A 20,189-nucleotide genomic window follows, 5' to 3' on the forward strand; every position below is an offset into this window, starting at 1 on the left:
CTGAAGTCAGTGGGAATCAGGGGGAAAACTTTCCATTGGCTGGAGTCATACCCAGCACAAAGGAAGATGGTTGCGGTTGTTGGAGGTCAATCATCACAGCCCCAGGACATCGCTGCAGGAGTTCGTCAAGGCAGTGTCCTAGACCCAGCCATCTTCAGCTGCTTCATCAATGACCTTCCCTCCATCATAAGGTCAGAAGTGGGGATGTTCGCTGATGACTACACAGTGCTCAGTGCCATTCGGAATTCCTCAGATAATAAAGCAGGCCATGCCCCAATGCAGCAAGACCTGGATGACATTTAGGCTTGGGCTGATAAGTGGCAAGTACCATTGGTGCCAAACAAGTGCCAGGCAATGACTACTTCCAACAAGTGAGATTCTAATCACTGGCCCTTGACATTGAATGACATTACCATTGTCGAATCCCCCACCATCAACATCCTGGGGGTCACCATTGATCAGAAACTTAATTGGACGATCCACATAAATATTGTGGGTACAAGAGCAGGTCAGAGGCTGGGTATTCTGCGGCGAGTGTCTCACCTCCAGACTCCCCAAAGCCTTTCCACCATCTACAAGGCACAAGTCAGGAGTGTGATGGAATACTCCCCACTTGCCTGGATGAGTGCAGCTCCAGCAACACTCAAGAAGCTCGACACCATCCCAGACAAAGCAGCCCGCTTGATTGGCAGCTCATCCACCCCCTTCAACAATCACTCCCTCCACCACCGGCGCCCCCTGGCTGCAGTGTGTATCATCTACAAGATGCATTGCGGCAACTTGCTAAGGCTTCTTCGGCAGCACCTCCCAAACCACCACCCTTTGCCACCTAGGAGGACAAGGGCAGCGGGCGCATGGAAACACCACCCCCTCCAACTTACCAGTATTTTAATCCAACCTCACGACCCACACTCACAACTTATTGCATATGCGCGGCTGACTATGGTTCCTGGCCACTGTCTGAGACTCTTTGCAAGCCCAGCTTCCTATTTGACCCTCAGCGAAGCTTCAGATCCTATATCATCTCCATCACCATGACCACTACTTCCAGCTCAGTAATATCACCTTTTTCTGCCTCTGCCTCAGCCCATCTGCTGCTGAAACCCTCATCCATGCTTTTGTTACCTCGAGACCCGACTATTCCAATCCTCTCCTGGCCGGCCTCCAACTGTGCACCCTCCATAAATTTGTGCTCATCAAAACTCGGCAGCCCATGTTCTAACTCGCACCAAGTCCCATTCACCCATTGCCCCCTGTGCTCGCTGACCTACATTGGCGCCGAGTCGAGCAGTACCTCAAATTTAAAATTTTCATCCTTGTGTTGAAATCCCTCCGTGGCCTCACCCCTCCTTACCTCTGTAAACCCCTCCAGCCTTACAACCCTCCAAGAACTATGTGTTCCTGCAAATCTAGCCTCTTGAGCATCCTGAATTTATTCACCCCATCATTGGCAGCCGTGCCTTCAGCTGCCTGGGCCCTAAGCTCTGGAATTCCCCCCCCTAGACCTCTCACTACCTCTCTCTCCGCCTTTAAGACACTCCTCAAAACCTACCTTTTTGACCTAGCTTTTGGTCATCTGCCCCAATACCTCCTTGTGTGGCTCAGTCTCAAATTTTGTTTTATAATGTTCCTGTGAAGCACCTTGAGATGTTAAAGGTGCTATATAAATTCAAATTATTGTTGTTGCTTTCTTTTAAGTACAAGTTGTTCTTGTTGAGAAACTGCAGCATTTAACGAACATTGATCACCTACCAATCGAAAATAAGACCCAGGTTCATCTCGTTCACCTGCCATCCAGTGATAATGGAGTTGTTGACCAATAACAGCAATCACTCTCTATCAATGAGTCTACAACAGACCCAGACACGAGACGAGAAAAAGCCCCCAGTGGGGGAGAGCTTTGAGAACCACGGGTCCAAACTTCCATAACTTTCAGGTTCATTGTCCAACCTGTTATTTGAAGAAGTCCAGTTGTCACCTCAGTAACTGATTTTCCTGGGAGTCTGTTCTTGAAGAGGCTTTCTCATCTCCACTCCTGCTTGAAGCCTGTTGATCTCCGTAATTGTGTCCTTGAGTCCTGTGCTGATGGTTTGTACTCTCACCCTCGTTGCCCAGATGAGTGGAAGTGTTAATATATTTCCCTTCTCTGTTTGCAGGAGACCAACCACAGAGTAGAAACAGAGGCAACATTAGAATAGAAGGTATTTAATTTGCTTTCTCTTCTGAAATTTTCTTTTTTTTTTGCTTGTTGTGACTTTGAATCCATCGTGCATTTCACAATCGCCCTCAATAAATAACTTGCTATGTGGAGTTATGTGAATTTGTCCAGTCAGTAACTAGCAATTTAAGGTTGTGCACCTGGTGGCTGGTCCTTTGCACCACCCATACAGTCCCACCCAACCCTGACATCTCCCCTCTCCCACTCCTGTACCTATGGATCTACATAAATAAAATTGCAGAGTGAGTACTGACACCACTACATCAGCCAATGAGATGGAGACGGGGTGGGACAGGATTTAGGGCAAATAGAGCCTATTTTACAACAAACAACAAACAGAATTTATTTTACAACAACCAATAAACAGAATCTGTTTTACAACAAACAATAAACAGAATCTATTTTACAACAAACAACAAACAAAATCTATTTTTCAACAAACAACAAACAAAATCTATTTTTCAACAAACAACAAACCGAATCTATTTTACAACAAACAACAAACAGAATCTATTTAAAACAGTCTATTTTACAACAGAGTCTGTTTAACAGCAAACAGAATCTATTTAAACAGAATCTCGATGAACTCCAGCAAACTGAGCTCATGACCAAAAACTACAGCAAAGTCTCCCGATAATAGCAGGATTATTTTTCTAGCAAAATACAGTGAGTGAAGGATAGTCACACGATACAAATAATATGCGAAAAATCAATCCGAGTCTCTTACAGCTGTGCAGTCTCCAGGCGTGATTGACCGGGGGAAATCCCCAATCATCTCCATTGTGTCTATATGCTGTCATAAAATTGTATAGGTGGGCTAAATAATGGCCAATAAAACCTAATGCGGACAAGTGTAGAGTATAGCACAAATGAAGAAAAGATAGAGGGCCCACAGACTCCAAGAATGATGTTGAAATAACTACAGATGAAGCCAAAAGAGACCTGGGAGTCAGTAGACTCAACATTCAACATGTCCAACCAATGCAGAGCACCAATCAGCAAAGACAATACAATGTTGAAGTCCATCGCCAGAACAGTGTGTACAGGTGAGAAGGGTTTGTGCCCCAGCTGCACGTTGCTGAGGTCGGGCTGAGCATCAGGTCCAGTTGCGGCTCGGAACACCAGAGAGATATTCAAGGGCTGGGGGCAGTGTAGAGAATCATCGTGAGAACGAGCTCCATGTTGGGGCTGTGAGTTATAACAAAAGACTGTGAAAACTTGAGCTATTCAACCTTGGAAGGAAGCATCTGAGAGGTAAGCTTATCGAGGTACACATAAAATAGACTGGAAAAGAGTGAATTTGAAATATTACTATGAGTAGATTGTAAGAGTAGCACAAGAGATGTAGGTTCAAACTAGAATAAGGCAAATTTAGGGATCTCTGGGAGTGGGTTAGTGTTCGGGATCTCTGGGAGTGAGCCATTATTCGGGATCTCTGGGAGTGGGTCAGTATTCGGGATCTCTGGGAGAGAGCCATTATTCGGGATCTCTGGGAGTGAGTCGATATTTGGGATCTCTGGGAGTGAGCCATTAATAAAGGATGATATCAGGGCAGTTGTGAGAGACGATATTGACAAAATGTTGAATCATTGTGGGTGGAGATTAGAGATAGTAAGGGGAAAAAGTCACTGGTGGGCATAGTTTATAGGCCCCCAAATAATAACTTCACGGTGGGGCGGGCAATAATCAAGGGAATAATGGAGGCATGTGAAAAAGGAACGACAGTAATCATGGGGGATTTTAACCTACATATCGATTGGTCAAATCAAATCGCACGGGGTAGCCTGGAGGAGGAATTCATAGAATGCATACGGGATTGTTTCTTAGAACAGTATATTACAGAACCTACAAGGGAGCAAGCTATCTTAGATCTGGTCCTGTGTAATGAGACAGGAATAATAAATGATCTCCTAGTAAAAGATCCTCTCAGAATGAGTGATCACAGTATGGTTAAATTTGTAATACAGATTGAGAGTGAGGAAGTTGTGTCTCAAACGAGCGTACTATGCTTAAACAAAGGGGACTACAGTGGGATGAGGGCAGAAAGTAGACTGGAAACACAGACTAAACGGTGGCACAATTGAGGAACAGTGGAGGACATTTAAGGAGCTCTTTCATAGTGCTCAACAAAAATATATTCCAGTGAAAAAGAAGGGCAGTAAGAGAAGGGATAACCAGCCGTGGATAACCAAGGAAATAAAGAAGAGTATCAAATTAAAAACCAATGCGTATAAGGTGGCCAAGGTTAGTGGGAAACTAGAAGATTGGGAAAATTTTAAACGACAGCAAAGAATGACTAAGAAAGCAATAAAGAAATGAAAGATAGATTACGAAGGTAAACTTGCGCAAAACATAAAAACGGATAGTAAAAGCTTTTACAGATATATAAAACGGAAAAGAGTGACGAAAGTAAATGTTGGTCCCTTAGAAGATGAGAAGGGGGATTTAATAATGGGAAATGTGGAAATGGCTGAGACCTTAAACAATTATATTGCTTCGGTCTTCACAGTGGAAGACACAAAAACCATGCCAAAAATTGCCTGTCACAGGAATGTGGGAAGGGAGGACCTTGAGACAATCACCATCACTAGGGGGGTAGTGCTGGACAGGCTAATGGGACTCAAGGTAGACAAGTCCCCTGGTCCTGATGAAATGCATCCCAGGGTATTAAAAGAGATGGCGGAAGTTATAGCAGATGCATTCGTTATAATCTACCAAAATTCTCTGGACTCTGGGGAGGTACCAGCGGATTGGAAAGCAGCTAATGTAACGCCTCCGTTTTAAAAAGGGGGCAGACAAAAGGCAGGTAACTATAGGCCGGTTAGTTTAACATCTGTAGTGGGGAAAATGCTTGAAACTATCATTAAGGAAGAAATAGCGGGACATCTAGATAGGAATAGTGCAATCAAGCAGACGCAGCATGGATTCATGAAGGGGAAATCATGCTTAACTAATTTACTGGAATTCTTTGAGGATATACCGAGCATGGTGGATAGAGGTGTACCGATGGATGTGGTGTATTTAGATTTTCAAAAGGCATTCGATAAGGTGCCACACAAAAGATTACTGCAGAAGATAAAGGTACGCGGAGTCAAAGGAAATGTATTAGCATGGATAGAGAATTGGCTGGCTAACAGAAAGCAGAGAGTCGGGATAAATGGGTCCTTTTCGGGTTGGAAATCGTTGGTTAGTGGTGTGCCACAGGGATCGGTGTTGGGACCACAACTGTTTACAATATACATAGATGACCTGGAAGAGGGGACAGAGTGTAGTGTAACAAAATTTGCAGATGACACAAAGATTAGTGGGAAAGCGGGTTGTGTAGAGGACACAGAGAGGCTGCAAAGAGATTTAGATAGGTTAAGCGAGTGGGCTAAGGTTTGGCAGATGGAATACAATGTCGGAAAGTGTGAGGTTATCCACCTTGGGAAAAAAAACAGTAAAAGGGAATATTATTTGAATGGGGAGAAATTACAACATGCTGCGATGCAGAGGGACCTGGGGGTCCTTGTGCATGAATCCCAAAAAGTTAGTTTGCAGGTGCAGCAGGTAATCAGGAAGGCGAATGGAATGTTGGCCTTCATTGCGAGAGGGATGGAATACAAAAGCAGGGAGGTCCTGCTGCAACTGTATAGGGTATTGGTGAGGCCGCACCTGGAGTACTGCGTGCAGTTTTGGTCACCTTACTTAAGGAAGGATATACTAGCTTTGGAGGGGGTACAGAGACAATTCACTAGGCTGATTCCGGAGATGAGGGGGTTACCTTAAGATGATAGATTGAGTAGACTTTGTCTTTACTCGTTGGAGTTCAGAAGGATGAGGGGTGATCTTATAGAAATATTTAAAATAATGAAAGGGATAGACAAGATAGAGGCAGAGAGGTTGTTTCCACTGGTCGGGGAGACTAGAACTAGGGGGCACAGCCTCAAAATACGGGGGAGCCAATTTAAAACCGAGTTGAGAAGGAATTTCTTCTCCCAGAGGGTTGTGAATCTGTGGAATTCTCTGCCCAAGGAAGCAGTTGAGGCTAGCTCATTGAATGTATTCAAGTTACAGATAGATAGATTTTTAACCAATAAGGGAATTAAGGGTTACGGGGAGAGGGCGGGTAAGTGGAGCTGAGTCCACGGCCAGATCAGCCATGATCTTGTTGAATGGCGGAGCAGGCTCGAGGGGCTAGATGGCCTACTCCTGTTCCTAATTCTTATGTTCTTATGTTCTTATATTATTTGGGATCTCTGGGAGTGGGTCAGTACACGGGATCTCTGGTAGTGGGTCAGTACTCGGGATCTCTGGGAGTGAGTCAGTATTTCGGATCTCTGGGAGTGAGTCAGTACTCGGGATCTCTGGGAGTAGGTCAGTATTCGGGATCTCTGGGAGTGAGCCATTATTCGGGATCTCTGGGAGTGAGCCATTATTCGGGATCTCTGGGAATGGGTCAGTACTCGTGATCCCTGGGAGTGGGTTAGTGTTCGGGATCTCTGGGAGTGAGCCATCATTCGGGATCTCTGGGAGTAGGTCAGTATTCGGGATCTCTGGGAGTGAGTTAGTATTCGGGATCTCTGGGAGTGGGTTAGTGTTCGGGATCTCTGGGAGTGAGCCATTATTCGAGATCTCTGGGAGTGGGTCAGTATTCGGGATCTCTGGGAGTGAGCCATTATTCGGGATCTTTGGGAGTGGGTCAGTATTCGGGATCTCTGGGAGTGGGTCAGTATTCGGGATCACTGGGAGTGAGTTAGTGTTCGGGATCTCTGGGAGTGGGTCAGTATTCGGGATCTCTGGAAGTGAGTCAGTATTCGAGATTTCTGGGAGTGGGTCAGTATTCGGGATCTCTGGGAGTGGGTCAGTATTCAGGATCTCTTGGAGTGAGCCATTATTTGGGATCTTTGGGAGTGGGTCAGTATTCGGGATCTCTGGGAGTGGGTCAGTATTCGGGATCTCTGGGAAGTGAACCATTATTCGGGATCTCTGGGAGTGGGTCAGTATTCGGGATCTCTGGGAAGTGAACCATTATTCGGGATCTCTGGGAGTGGGTCAGTATTCGGGATCTCTGGGAGTGAGCCATTATTCGTGATCTCTGGGAGTGGGTCAGTATTTGGGATCTCTGAGAGTGGGTCAGTATTCGGGATCTCTGGGAGTGGGTCAGTACTTGGGATCTCTGGGAGTGGGTCAGTATTCGGGATCTCTGGGAGTGGGTCAGTATTCGGGATCTCTGGGAGTGAGCCATTATTCGTGTTCTCTGGGAGTGGGTCAGTATTCGGGATCTCTGGGAGTGGGTCAGTAGTTATGCTGCACATCTTGGGGTTAATATATTTAACTGCAATCGCAGTGATTACGCCTGTCTCCATGTGTTCAGTGAACCATTGGCCGATTTGATTGGTTGCATTGAGTGCTGGGGTCTATCATTTCCCCTTTTATTTTACAGACTACAAACCAGTGGTGACCAGCAGGCAAATAATGAGGAGACCGCATGAAACCAACTGGGGAGCTCGACATTTAATTTATAGACAAACAACTGCAGGCCATTGCTACCTTCAGCTCAACCACACCAAGAGGAAGAGGGGACATCTGTAAAACATTAGGGCATTTGATGCCACATCGCTGCACAGATGATAAAACCTGTGTGTGCCTGAGAAGCTGCTGGAAGAAGCACCACACACACCATGAGCAATACTGTTGGCCAATTGCCACAGCAAGACTCTCCGGGATATGTGACAAGCATCAGATTGATAATTCATTACTTCCGTCTCCTTGACATGTACAAGTGCTGTTGTCGACCTCCGTCACACTTGAGAATATTACAAATCTGTATGACATATTTTGTAAAAAAAAATTACCCCCCGCCAACTCCCCCACCAAGTTTTTTCCCTTCTCTCCTGACTCAGGCTGAGATACCAGTGCCTGCCATCTTGCCCATGAAGGAATGTTGGCAGTGCTATTTGAAAACTTCACCCTGTCCTGACCCTTCACGGACAGGAGAGGTGCTAAGGAACTTTGAACAGATTCCACCATAGACCCCTCCCCCTCCATGCCCCCTTATACCCCCGCGCCCCCTCCCCCCCCACCCACCCCCCCGCATCCCTTCATCGCTCTCATCACCCGCTCAAGAACATTGAAACCATTGACTTGTTTTTTTTCTCTAGTTTAAACTCGCCCGGAATCATTCCATCACCATCACCGCCAGCCCCACTCCCAGGATTCATGTTCCTGCTCTGAGGCTGGATATCTACCAACACACTAGCCCTAGTGTTGCCAACTCTGATTGGACGTGTTCCTGGAGTTTTCATCACATGATCTCTCACCTCCAATCGCCCTGCCCCCACACTCCTGGAGATTAATCTTCAATTCCGGGAGAGTCCAGGACAATCCTGAAGGGTTGGCAATCCTAACTCTCCCTCTGACCAGGACAAAGCCAGAGACACTGCCGGGACAAGAGGTCGCTCTCTGACATCTCCTTTCCTTCTGCGAAGAAACTCCGAGGCATCAGCAAGTAGACAGAGCGGGGAGTCAAAGACCGATCCTCATCCTCCACGATCCGATCGATCACCCTCTCCACACCTGCTTGTCTAACTGAACAACATTTCTGTCTTTACCTTTAGCCTTTGGCCTTTCAATCCCTGCCATTGTTCTGAATAAGTTTATCGTCAATCTACAGTGATCTGTGAATTGTATCATACTTCCTTTTTAAGCTAGTAATATTTCCTTTTACTTTGAAGTATTCTTCAGTGTTAAAAAAAGCAGGATATTAAACAGTGATTGCTATAGCAACAATCAGAAGATTGCATTGATTCACAGGACAGATACACATCAGGCAAAGCAACAGGTTGTGCTCCCTCTGCTTGCTTAAGTGGCTGTTGACTGTCCGTTGGGCCTAATACAGGAGGTGGACACGTGTGTGCTATAAATGTAACTGATTCGGTATTTCAATAGCTAGCTGCAGTCACTAGTAAGGCTGAGGGGCAACTAATTAAGGTGTAGAAAATTATGAGGGATCTAGATAGAGTGGATAGAAAGGACCTTATTCCCTTGGCAGAGAGGTCCACAACCAGGGGGCATAGATTTAAAGTAATTGGGGGGAGGGTTAGAGGGGATTTGAGGGGAAATTGCTTCACCCAGAGGGTGGTGGGGGTCTGGAACTCACTGCCTTAAAGGGTGGTAGAGGCAGAAACACTCACCACATTTTAAAAAGTACTTGGATGTGTGCTTGAAGTGCCGTAACCTACAGGGCTACGGACCGAGAGCTGGAAAGTGGGTTTAAGCTGGGTAGCTCTTTGTCGACCGGCGCGGACACGATGGGTCGAAATGGCCTCCCCCCATGCTGTAAACTTCTATGATTCTATAATTAGGCGGAATTTTCTGAACCACCACATGCCTCCAAAAAATAGCTTGCTGAGGTTTCAGAGTGCGAGCTGTGAGTGTTAAAGGAGAGGTTAGGGTTAGGGTTAGGGTTAGGGATCATTGTGAGAGTGCAAACCATTCCCAGCAGTGAGCTGCGCAGGTGACAATAGTGTACAAAGTGGAGGCTTGTTCACTGAAATTAGACCAGCAGAGTCTCAAACCATCCGACGATGTATCCAGACACAGACTCCGGAGGATGTGACAACCTGGCTTAATGGCATCACTTGTTTTTTTTAACAAATGGCATCCAGCTCTTCTGACGCCCAAGCTCCCCACCTGTACTGATGGTGGCCAGCTCCAATCAGCGATTCCCGCTCACGGATCTCCAACAAGACTGGCTGGGAGTTTATTGAGTTGACAAGAATAAATCCTCTCATGCTCTCTCTCCGCTTATAGAGTCATGGAATCATTGAGGAGTACAGCACAGAAGGCCATTTGGCCCATCGAGCATCTTGCAGTTTCATCAGAAAAGGTGTGACATGCCTAACCGTCTGTTCCAGCTCCTGCAACTCTGCATTCGAACTTCTCCATACAAGAATAAGAATCAACGAGGCTGATTTCTGAGATAAAGGGGTTGATTTATGAAGAAAGGTTGAGCAGGTTGGGCTTGTACTCTTGGAGTTTAGAAGAATGAGAAGTGATCTTATTGAAACATATAAGATACTGAGGGGGCTTGACAGGGTAGATGCAGAGAGGATGTTTCCCCTTGTGGGGGAATCTAAAACTAGGAGGCATAGTCTAAGAATAAGGAGTCGGCTATTTAGAACTGAGATGAGGAAGAATTTCTTCTCTCAGAGGGTTGTAAATCTGTGGAATTCTCTGTCTCAGAGCTGTGGAGGCTGGGTCATTGAATATATTTAAAGTGGAGGTAGACAGATTTTTGAGCAATAAGGGGTTATGGGGAGCGGGCGGGGAAGTGGAGTTGAGGCCAAAATCAGATCAGCCATGATCTTATTAAATGGCGGAGCAGGCTCGAGGGGCCGAATGGCTGATTCCTGCTCTTATTATGTTCTTATGTTGTTAATTAACCATCGCTTGTTAAACCTGCTGAGGTGACATGGGAAATTTCCAATTGGCCAACATCTCTGCAAATCAAGGTCACTCTGGGACCGATGTCCTCATTTCTTTGCCAGGGTCGACTTTTTGTCTGTTGATTCCTTTTCCCTCATGCTGTTTGTATCGTCTCTTCATGTTCCTCACCTGTGCCCAAGGTTCCATCACCTTATTTCATTCAATGCTGATACTGCAGCACTCTCTACATGGAGTTGCAGCAGCCCACGTGTGAACTCCCGGAGGAGAGCGGACATCGTTGTTAACACGTTAATAAACTTGCAGAATGGGCGGGTAAATAGCAAATTAATTTTAATACAGATAAGTGTGAGGAGGTGCGTTTTGGTAGGAGGAATAAGGAGGCCACATGGAAAATAAGCGTCTAAACGGGGAAAAGGAGCAATGGGTTCCGGGGCTACAGATACACAAATCACAATGTAGCAACACAAGTTAATAAGGCCATAAAAATGCAAATAATGTACTGGGACTCATTTCTAGATGGATAGAATTGAAAAGCAGATTATAAAAAGGATGTAAAGACACTGCAGAAGGTGCAGAAAGATTTGCGAGGATGATGCCAGAACTGAGAGGTTATAAATCTCAGGAAAGATTGAACAGGCTGGGGCTTTTTTCTCTACAATAGAGAAGGCTGTGGGGGGACCTGGTAGAGTTCTTTAAGATTATGAAAGGGTTCAATAGGGTAGACGTAGAGATGATGTTTACGCTTGTGGGGGAGACCCGAACTAGGAGCCATTAATACAAGATAGTCACTAACAAATCCAATAGGAAATTCAGGATAAACTTCTTTACCCAGAGAGTGGTGAAATTTGAAACTGTTATGTATGTAACTATGTAATACTTGCCACCAGAGGGCGCGACTGTTGGAGTCCTAATGGTCACCTGCACACAAGTGTAGGGCCGGTATAAAAGGTTGACTGCCATGTTGTTTAGGTACTCTGGAGTTGTAATAAAGAAGACTAAGGTCATACTAAGTTTAGCTCACAGTACTCAGCCTTGTGGAGTTCTTCTATATGTAACAATTGGCGACGAGTAACAGAATATGAACCTTCACGCAACCATGGCTGCCATTGGAATATTAGAGAGATTCATAGAGGGTGATGATTGGGAAGCCTTCGTCGAGCGTCTCGACCAATACTTCGTGGCCAATGCGCTGGAAGGAGACACTAACGCGGTCAAGCGCCGGGCGTTCTCCTCACCGTCTGTGGGCCTAAAATATACGGCCTCATCAAGAATTTGCTGGCACCGACAAAACCAACCTTTCATTGTGGATTATTTCAGGCAATGTCCCAACACTGTTCGGCAAAAGCTGGCTAGAAAAGACATCAAAGCACTATCATCAGGATTCGCTCGGCTGCAGCCATTTTTCAGAGAAACATGGAGAGTTTGCTGAAATCTGTTTCATGCACCATTGTGTTTCAAGACGACATCCTGATCACCGGTCGTGACACCATCGAACACCTACACAACCTGGAAGAGATTCTAAGTCGACAAGATAGAGTGGGACTCAGGATGAAATGCTCCAAGTGTGCTTTCCTGGCGCCAGAAGTCGAATTTTTGGGGCGAAAGATTGCTGCAGACGGCATCAGACCCACGGGCTCAAAGACAGAGGCCATCGAGAATGCACCCAGACCACAGAATGTGACGGAGCTGAGTTTGTTCTTGGGACTCCTCAACCATTTCGGTAAGTTTCTACCCAGGTTGAGCACGTTGTTAGAGCCTTTGCACATGTTGCTATGTAAGGGTGACCACTGGGTTTAGGGCAAATCTCAAGACACAGCCTTTGAGAAGGCCAGGAACCTGCTATGTTCAAATAAGTTACTTGTACGCTATGACCCATGTAAACGTTTAGTGCTAGCTTGTGACGCCTCATCGTACGGGGGTTGGCTGTGTGTTACAGCAAGCCAGTGTATTGGGCAACCTCCAACTGGTTGCATACGCATCTAGAAGTCTGTCTAAGGCTGAGAGAGTCTATAGTCTGGTCGAGAAAGAGGCGTCAGCATGTGTATATGGGGTTAAGAAAATTCACCAATACCTATTTGGACTTCGGTTTGAGCTTGAAACTGACCACAAGCCGCTCATTTTGCTATTTTCAGAGAGCAAAGGTATAAACACCAATGTTTGGTCCTGCATCCAAAGATGGGCACTCACATTATCCACTTATGATTATGTTATCCGCCTCAGACCAGGCACTGAAAACTGTGCTGATGCTCTCAGTTGCCTACCATTACTCACCACTGGGGTTGAATTGGTGCAGCCTGCAGACTTGTCACTGGTCATGGATGCCTTTGAGAGCGAGGGGTCACCCATCACGGCTCGCCAGATCAGGACCTGGACCAGCCAGGATCCTGTGATATCATTAGTAAAGAGTTGCATCCTAAATGGGAACTGGTCGGCCGTTCCCAGGGAAATGCAAGATGAAATTAAGCTGTTTCACTGACGCAGATGGAATGTCCATCCAGTCGGATTGTCTCTTATGGGGTAATCGTGTGGTTTTGCCAAAAAAAGGCAGGGAAATGTTTATACCCGACCTACACAGTACCCACCCAGGCATTGTCATGATGAAGGCTATTGCTAGCTCGCATGTTTGGTGGCCCGGCATTGACTCAGACTTGGAGTCATGCATACACCAGTGCAATACTTGCTCGCAACTGAGCAATGCATCAAGTGAGGCTCCACTGAGTCTTTTGGTCATAGCCCTCTAAACCGTGGTCCAGAATCCGCGTAGATTTTGCTGACCCCTTTCTACAAAAGATGTTTTTAGTAGTACTGGACGCTTACTCCAAATGGATTGAATGCGTAATCATGTCATCCAGCACGTCCACTACCACCATTGAAAGCCATCCATGGCTTGTCCGATGTCTTTGTCAGCGACAATGGACCGTGTTTCACCAGCTCGGAATTCAATGAGTTTATGACCTGCAATGGCATCAATTATGTCAGGTCTGCTCCGTTTAAGCCCACGTCTAATGGTCAAGTGGAGCGGGCAGTCCAAACAATCAGGCAGAGCATGAAATGCGTGACGGATGGCTCCCTGCAGACCCGCTTGTCTCGTATTCTGCTCAGTTACCGGACGCGACCCCACTCGCTCACCGGGATTCCCCCGGCAGAATTGTTAATGAAGAGAGCCCTCAAAACCAGGCTTTCCCGAGTCCACCCGGATGTTAATGATCATGTGGAAACCCGGCGACACCGGCAGAACATGTACCATGATCACGCAGCTGTTTCACGTGACATTGATGTTAACGACCCTGTGTTTGTCCTGAATTGCAGTCATGGTCCCAAGTGGGTTGCTGGCACTATTTTGCCAAGAAAGGGAATAGGGTGATTATAATCAAACTGTTAAATGGCCAAACGTGCAGAAAGCATTTAGATCAGACCAAATTATGAATTACTGACAACCAGGAACGACTTGAAGAGGACATCACCATCGATGATCCACCAACACACACCCAACCAATAATCGACCTCGCTATCAATCACGAGGATGAACTCACTGTGCCTGACAGTCCGGTCAGACCAGCCGCGGTGCAGTGCAGCAATGGTCCGACCAACTCACACACACCAGGGTTTGAACTTAGACGATCAACCAGGGCGCGAAGGGCTCCGGATCACCTCAACTTAAAAATAACTTGTACTGAAGATTTTGGGGGGGAATGATGTTATGTATGTAACTATGTAATAATTGCCACCAGAGGGTGTGACTGTTGGAGTCCTAATGTTCACCTGCACACACGTGCAGGGCCAGTATAAAAGGTTGGCTCAGACACTCTGGACTTGTAATAAAGAAGATTAAGGTCACACTAAGTTTAGCTCACAGTACTCAGCCTCGTGGAGTTCTTCTATACATAACAGAGGCGAATAGTATAGACGCATTTAAGGGGAAGCTAGATAAACACATGGGAGAGAAAGGAATCGAGGAATTGCGCGGGAGATAGCGGAGGCACAAACTGGCAGTGCCCCACTCCCGCCAGTAGAGCTTTGGGCCTCTCCGTCAGCGACGATGATGTCATCGTTGTGCTCAGCAACTCGTTTTCGTCCCGCAGCGGAAATTGGGCAGCGCCCTGTGTGGCCTCCACGGGCGATGACAGTACCAGTCTCGCGGGTCGTGAACCCGGCCGCACTCCGCTCCCGGGGCAAACAGTAAAGGGGAGGTGCGTGCCGCCATCACCACCCCCCCCCCCCCCCCCCGTCCCCGGTCTTTCGTTGTCTATTTCGCGGGGTTTGTGCCGCGATGGTGCAACCCGGCACCCCGCTTCCGTGCCGGGCTGTGGCCACGGCACCACGCATCCCCGGGAGCCGAGCGGAATCCCCTCGTCCCACAGCACTGCTCGCTGCGTGCCCTCTTCTTTAATGGAAGAGAGGACCCTATGCTCGCGCCAGTGCTATGGCGAGAGGCCGCGTAGCGCCGGAAAGTTTGCACTGTTTACCGCCCCGGTCCCGCCCCCGACAGGAAGTGCAGTGCCCGACATTGCGCTCCACTTCCTCTTGGGGGCGGTAACTCCAATTTCGCGGCCGGGCGCAGGAAGTCCTGCCTCGCCTCGGTTAACGAATTCCGATCCCAAGAGCGTTTAGCGGTAGCAGAGAACCATTTGGGCAAAAGGAGCTTGTCCCTTTATCATCGGTCAGTCCCACCTCTCCATATTCGCAGTTGGTCCTTCAGTCCCATCTTCTCCAGAGATATATCTGATTATCCTTTGAACCGGCCTCAGTGGCTTTCACTGCGACTTGATTCAATGTTGGGTGCGACTTTAACCGAACTGGCCGTGCGGTAAACCGGCGGCTGGGGGTGGAACGCCAGCTTTACTCCCCGCCCTGTGGAGGGGGAGACCGGGCCGGGTGTAAAACTAAAATTCTCATCCTCGTGTTCAACTCCCTCCATGGCCTCGCTCCTCCCTATCTGTTTTTCCAGATGTGCTCTCTTATCCAGGACCATCTCTGGACCTGGGTGTTTGTCATACTCTGTCTCTCGAGTTTATAAATTTCCCCCATTCCCCCACATTCACTCTCTGGCTAAAAAGCTAAAGCAAAGCACGCTGGGATTCTTTGACCAAGTTAATCCATATTAAGAGGTTCGAACATGTTGAAACCTCCAACCAGAGATTGGCAACATTGGTCTCCCATCCGAAGAATGACCAGTTGATGAGTTTCTGGTCGGAGAGGAAGAGATGAAATGACCAAACAATTGACCACAATCTTGAGGATTGTATTCCCTGAGTGACACACAACACTGCCCAGTGCTCTGCAGGTTGATAAAGCTTGTTCTGTGCATCCAAAGGCTCAAGAGTCTAGTTGTCAACCATCTACAAACAATTCACGAGGAACATGTGGGAGGAGACCATGAGTTGTATGGCCATTGAATAGGAAAATAAAGCTTTTTACTGATGAGAATGATCATACCTGTGTTTTATTTTTACCCACCCTGTGTTTTCTGAGTTTATACTGTGGCTAATGAATAGAAAGACTCGCATTTTTACGACCTCAGAGCATCCCAAAGCGCGTTACAGCCAATGAAGTACGTTTTGGAGTGTAGTCACTGTTGTAATGTGGGAAACGCGGCAGCCAATTTGCGCACAGCAAGCTCCCACAAACAGCAATGTGATAATGACCAAATAATCTGCTTTTTAGTGATGTTGGGTGTCTGATAAATATTTATCAGGACACCGGGGAGAACTCCCCTGCTACTCTTGAAATGATGCCACGGGATCTTTTATGTCCATCTGAGAGGGCAGACGGAGCCTCGGTTTGACGTCTCATCCAAAACACGGCACCTCCGACAGTGCAGCACTCCCTCAGCGCTGCATTGTGCTCAAGTCTCTAGAGTGGGACGTGAACCCTCAACTTTCTGACTCCGAGGCGAGTGTACTACCCACACAGCTGACACACAAGTTACTTAAGGAACATCTTTCGTGTTCCAGTCAACCATGCACAATTTTTACTATAATAAGTCCCAATATCTCCTTCTTTGGCTCAGTGTTAATTTTTGTCTGATTTTCTGTAAAGTACCTTGGGACATTTTCAACAACAACAACAACTTGCATTTATATAGCACCTTTAACGTAGTGAAACGTCCCAAGGCGCTTCACAGGAGTATTCTGCGATAAAAATTTGACACTGAGCCGCATAAGTAGAAATTAGTGCAGGCTTGGTCAAAGAGGTAGGTTTTAAGGAGCGTCTTGAAGGAGGAGAGAGAGGTAGAGAGGCGGAGAGGTTTAGGCAGGGACTTCCAGAGCTAGGGGCCCAGGCAACAGAAGGCACGGCCACCAATGGTTGAATGATTATAATCAGGGATGTTCAAGACGGCAGAATTAGAGGAGCGCAGACATCTCGGGGGGGTTATGGGGCTGTAGGAGATTACGGAGGTAGGGAGGGGCGAAGGATTTGAAAGCAAGGATAAAAATTTTGAAATCAAGGTGTTGCTTAACCTACATTCCTACATTATAGGCGCTATATAAATGCAAGTTGTTGTTGTCATGTAGGTTCCTGTGGAATACCAATCATTCTGGTTGGCAAAGAGCTGGCACAGACACCATAGACTGAATGGCCTCCTTCTGTACTATAAATATCTGTGGTTTTTGGTCTTGGCCCTCAGGCTGTGACAGAGTTGCTGTCGTTGATCTCCTGTAAGGTAGAAGAGTTGCCCGAACGCAAATTGACTTCAAGTGGCGATTTTAATCTTCTGCCAGATTGAGCTTTGGACAGTTCTTGAAGAAGGTGTAGGGACATCCTGGGGGGAGGGGGCAGGATGATCTTTAGGAGTTTGGTAGCGAGACAGGCCGCCAGATATATGGAGGTTACGTCACACCACGAGGTATGATTTTACCTCTGATTCTCCATGTTACAATATAAACTTTGGGTACAAGGTGGGTGGGTGGGGCGAAGGGGGAGATTGTGACTGGATCGCTGGGTACAGATATTGTCAAACAGTGTGCTTCCCCCCATTTTCGGTTCCTTTTCTGAAAAGAAAAAGTCTCCCCGGTGAAGAATAACTGGGTTTTACCTGCCACCGGAGGGCACGACTGTCGGAGTCCTAATGGTCACTGGCAGACACGTGCAAGCTGGGTATATAATGTTGGCAGCCATGTTGAATCCTCACTTTGAGAATAAATAAGTAAGGTCATGCCTGAATTAGCCTTGTGGAGTTATTCGATACTTAACAATTGGCGACGAGTTAAAAATACGAACTTTCACGCAACCATGTCTGTTGGAATTTGGGAGAGATTCGTGGAAGGGGAAGACTGGGAGGATTTCACTGATTGCCTCGACCAGTACTTCGTAGCCAACGGATTGGAAGGAACCGATAACACAATTAAGGGCAGGGCGGTTCTCCTCACCGTTTGTGGGTCAAAAATTTATGGCCTTATCAAGAATCTACTCTCACCGACTCGCCCAATGGATAAGACTCACGATGAATTGTGTACGCTGGTTTGGAACCACTTTAAATCGAAGGAAAGCATCATCATGGCGAGGTATTGTTTCTATACGCACAATCGCTCGGAGGGCCAGGACGTGGTGGAGTTTGTCGCCGACCTGAGGCGTCTCACTGGGCCGTGCAACTTCAGAGCTGCGTTGGAGGAAATGCTGCGGGACTTTTTTGTGCTTGGGCATTGGCCATGAGGTCATCCTTCGACAGCTGCTGGCTGCTGAATCTCTCGGCCTGAGCAGGGCCTTCACGATCGCCCAGGCATGCATGTCCACGGACGAAAACTCAAAACAGATATTTTCCCAGCATCGAAACTCACCGGCAATTACGGTGCATAAAATAATATCGTCGGCAGGCAGAGCTGCACATGGCAGGCCTACTTGTCCCCGTTCGTACTGTAACTGCTCAAAGTCCGCCATCGGGGGTGAATCAAATCTCGCCTTGTTGGCGTTGCGGGGGCTATCATCGGGCCCATCAATGCCGATTCAAGCAATATGTGTGCAAAGGCTGTGCAACAATGGGACACCTTCAGTGAATGTGTCCGCAACCGAGCAAGCGTGCTGCGACACACCACGTGGCTAAGGATGATCGATCCAGCGTGGATCAAGCGGTACAGGCAACCCAACCCGAGGTACAGGATGAAGAAGTGTATGGGGTACATTCTTTTACCAAAAGTCCTCCGATAATGCTGGAATTTAAATTAAATGGGGTTCCAGAATCCATGGTGCGAGTCAGTCAATAATGAGCCAGAGGGCTTTCGAAAAGCTGTGGGACACTAAGGCAAAAAGACCCAAACTGAGCCCAATTAATGCGAAGCTGCGTACCAACACTAAAGAGCTCATACCAGTCATTGGCAGAGCGACAGTAAAGGTATCGTACGATGGAACTATGCATGACTCATCGTTGTGGATCATTCCAGGCAATGGCCCAACGCTGTTCGGCAGGAGTTGGCTTGAGAAAATTAAATGGGACTGGAACAATATTAAAGCCTTATCATCAGTGAATGACGCTTTGTGTGCTCAAGTGCTGAGCAAGTTTCCCTCGTCTTTCGAACCAGGCATCGGCAACTTCATGGGAGCCAAGGTGCAGATCCACCCAGGCCCGGATGCAAGACCCGTCCATCACAAGGCTCGTGCGGTTCCGTACATGATGAGGGAGAATGTTAAGATCAAACTGGACAAACTTCAACGGGAAGGAATCATATCACCAGTCGAGTTCAGCGAATGGGCCAGTCCAATTGTCACGGTGTTGAAAAGTGATGGCACGGTCAGGATCTGCGGCGACTACAAGGTAACGATCAACCGAGTCTCGATACAGGATTAGTACCCATTACCCAAGGCTGACGATCTGTTTACATGACACAGGGGCAGGTCGAATCGTCGAAAAAACTGACGTGCATCAACACGCACAAAGGGCTGTTTATATACCACAGATACCTTTTCGGAGTTCGCTCGGCGGCAGCTATATTTCAGAGAAACATGGAGAGTTTGCTGAAGTCCGTCCTGAGAACTGTCTTGTTCTAAGATGACATCCTGATCACCGGGCGTGACGCCACCGAACACCTGCACAACCTGGAAGAGGTTCGACATCGTCTGGACAGAGTGGGACTCAGGCTGAAATGCTCCAACTGCTTTTTCACGGCACCAGAAGTCAAATTTCTGGGGAGAAAGATTGAAGCAGACGGCATCAGGCCAACGGACTCGAAGACAGAGGCCATCAAGCATGCACCCAGACCTGAGTGTGACAGAGCTGTGTTCGTTCCTGGGTCTTCTCAACTATTTCGGTAACTTTCTACCTAGTTTGAGCACATTGCTAGAGCCCTTGCACATGTTGCTGAGAAAGGGTAACGACTGGGTTTGGGGCAAATCTCAACACAGAGCCTTTGAGAAGACCAGGAACCTGCTATGTTCCAATAAATTACTGGTACACTATGACCCATGTAAGCGGTTAGTGCTGGCCTGCGACGCCTCATCATATGGGGTCGGTTGTGTGCTCCAGAAAGCCAATGTATCAGGCAAACTCCAACCAGTTGCATACGCATCTAGAAGTCTGTCTAAGGCTGAAAGAGCCTATAGTATGGTG

The 20,189-nt window shown here is 47.2% G+C and overlaps 1 protein-coding gene across 2 annotated transcripts in view; it reads left to right on the forward strand.

The window, feature by feature from the left end:
• raly (RALY heterogeneous nuclear ribonucleoprotein) overlaps positions 1-9,010 on the forward strand; it is a 216,868-nt gene extending 207,858 nt beyond the window's left edge. The window contains exons 8-9 of one of the 2 annotated variants that reach the window (XM_070895131.1): positions 2,157-2,201; positions 7,644-9,009. In XM_070895131.1, the coding sequence (XP_070751232.1) occupies positions 2,157-2,198 (42 nt within the window). In that variant the 3' untranslated portion in view covers positions 2,199-2,201; positions 7,644-9,009. Of the gene's footprint in view, positions 1-2,156; positions 2,202-7,643 lie in introns of both variants that reach the window. The other variant, XM_070895132.1, reaches the window with a different exon arrangement.
• Positions 9,011-20,189: the final 11,179 nt, after the last annotated feature.

This window comes from Pristiophorus japonicus, chromosome 12 (assembly GCF_044704955.1).
Source record: "Pristiophorus japonicus isolate sPriJap1 chromosome 12, sPriJap1.hap1, whole genome shotgun sequence".
NCBI classification, from domain to species: domain Eukaryota; kingdom Metazoa; phylum Chordata; class Chondrichthyes; family Pristiophoridae; genus Pristiophorus; species Pristiophorus japonicus.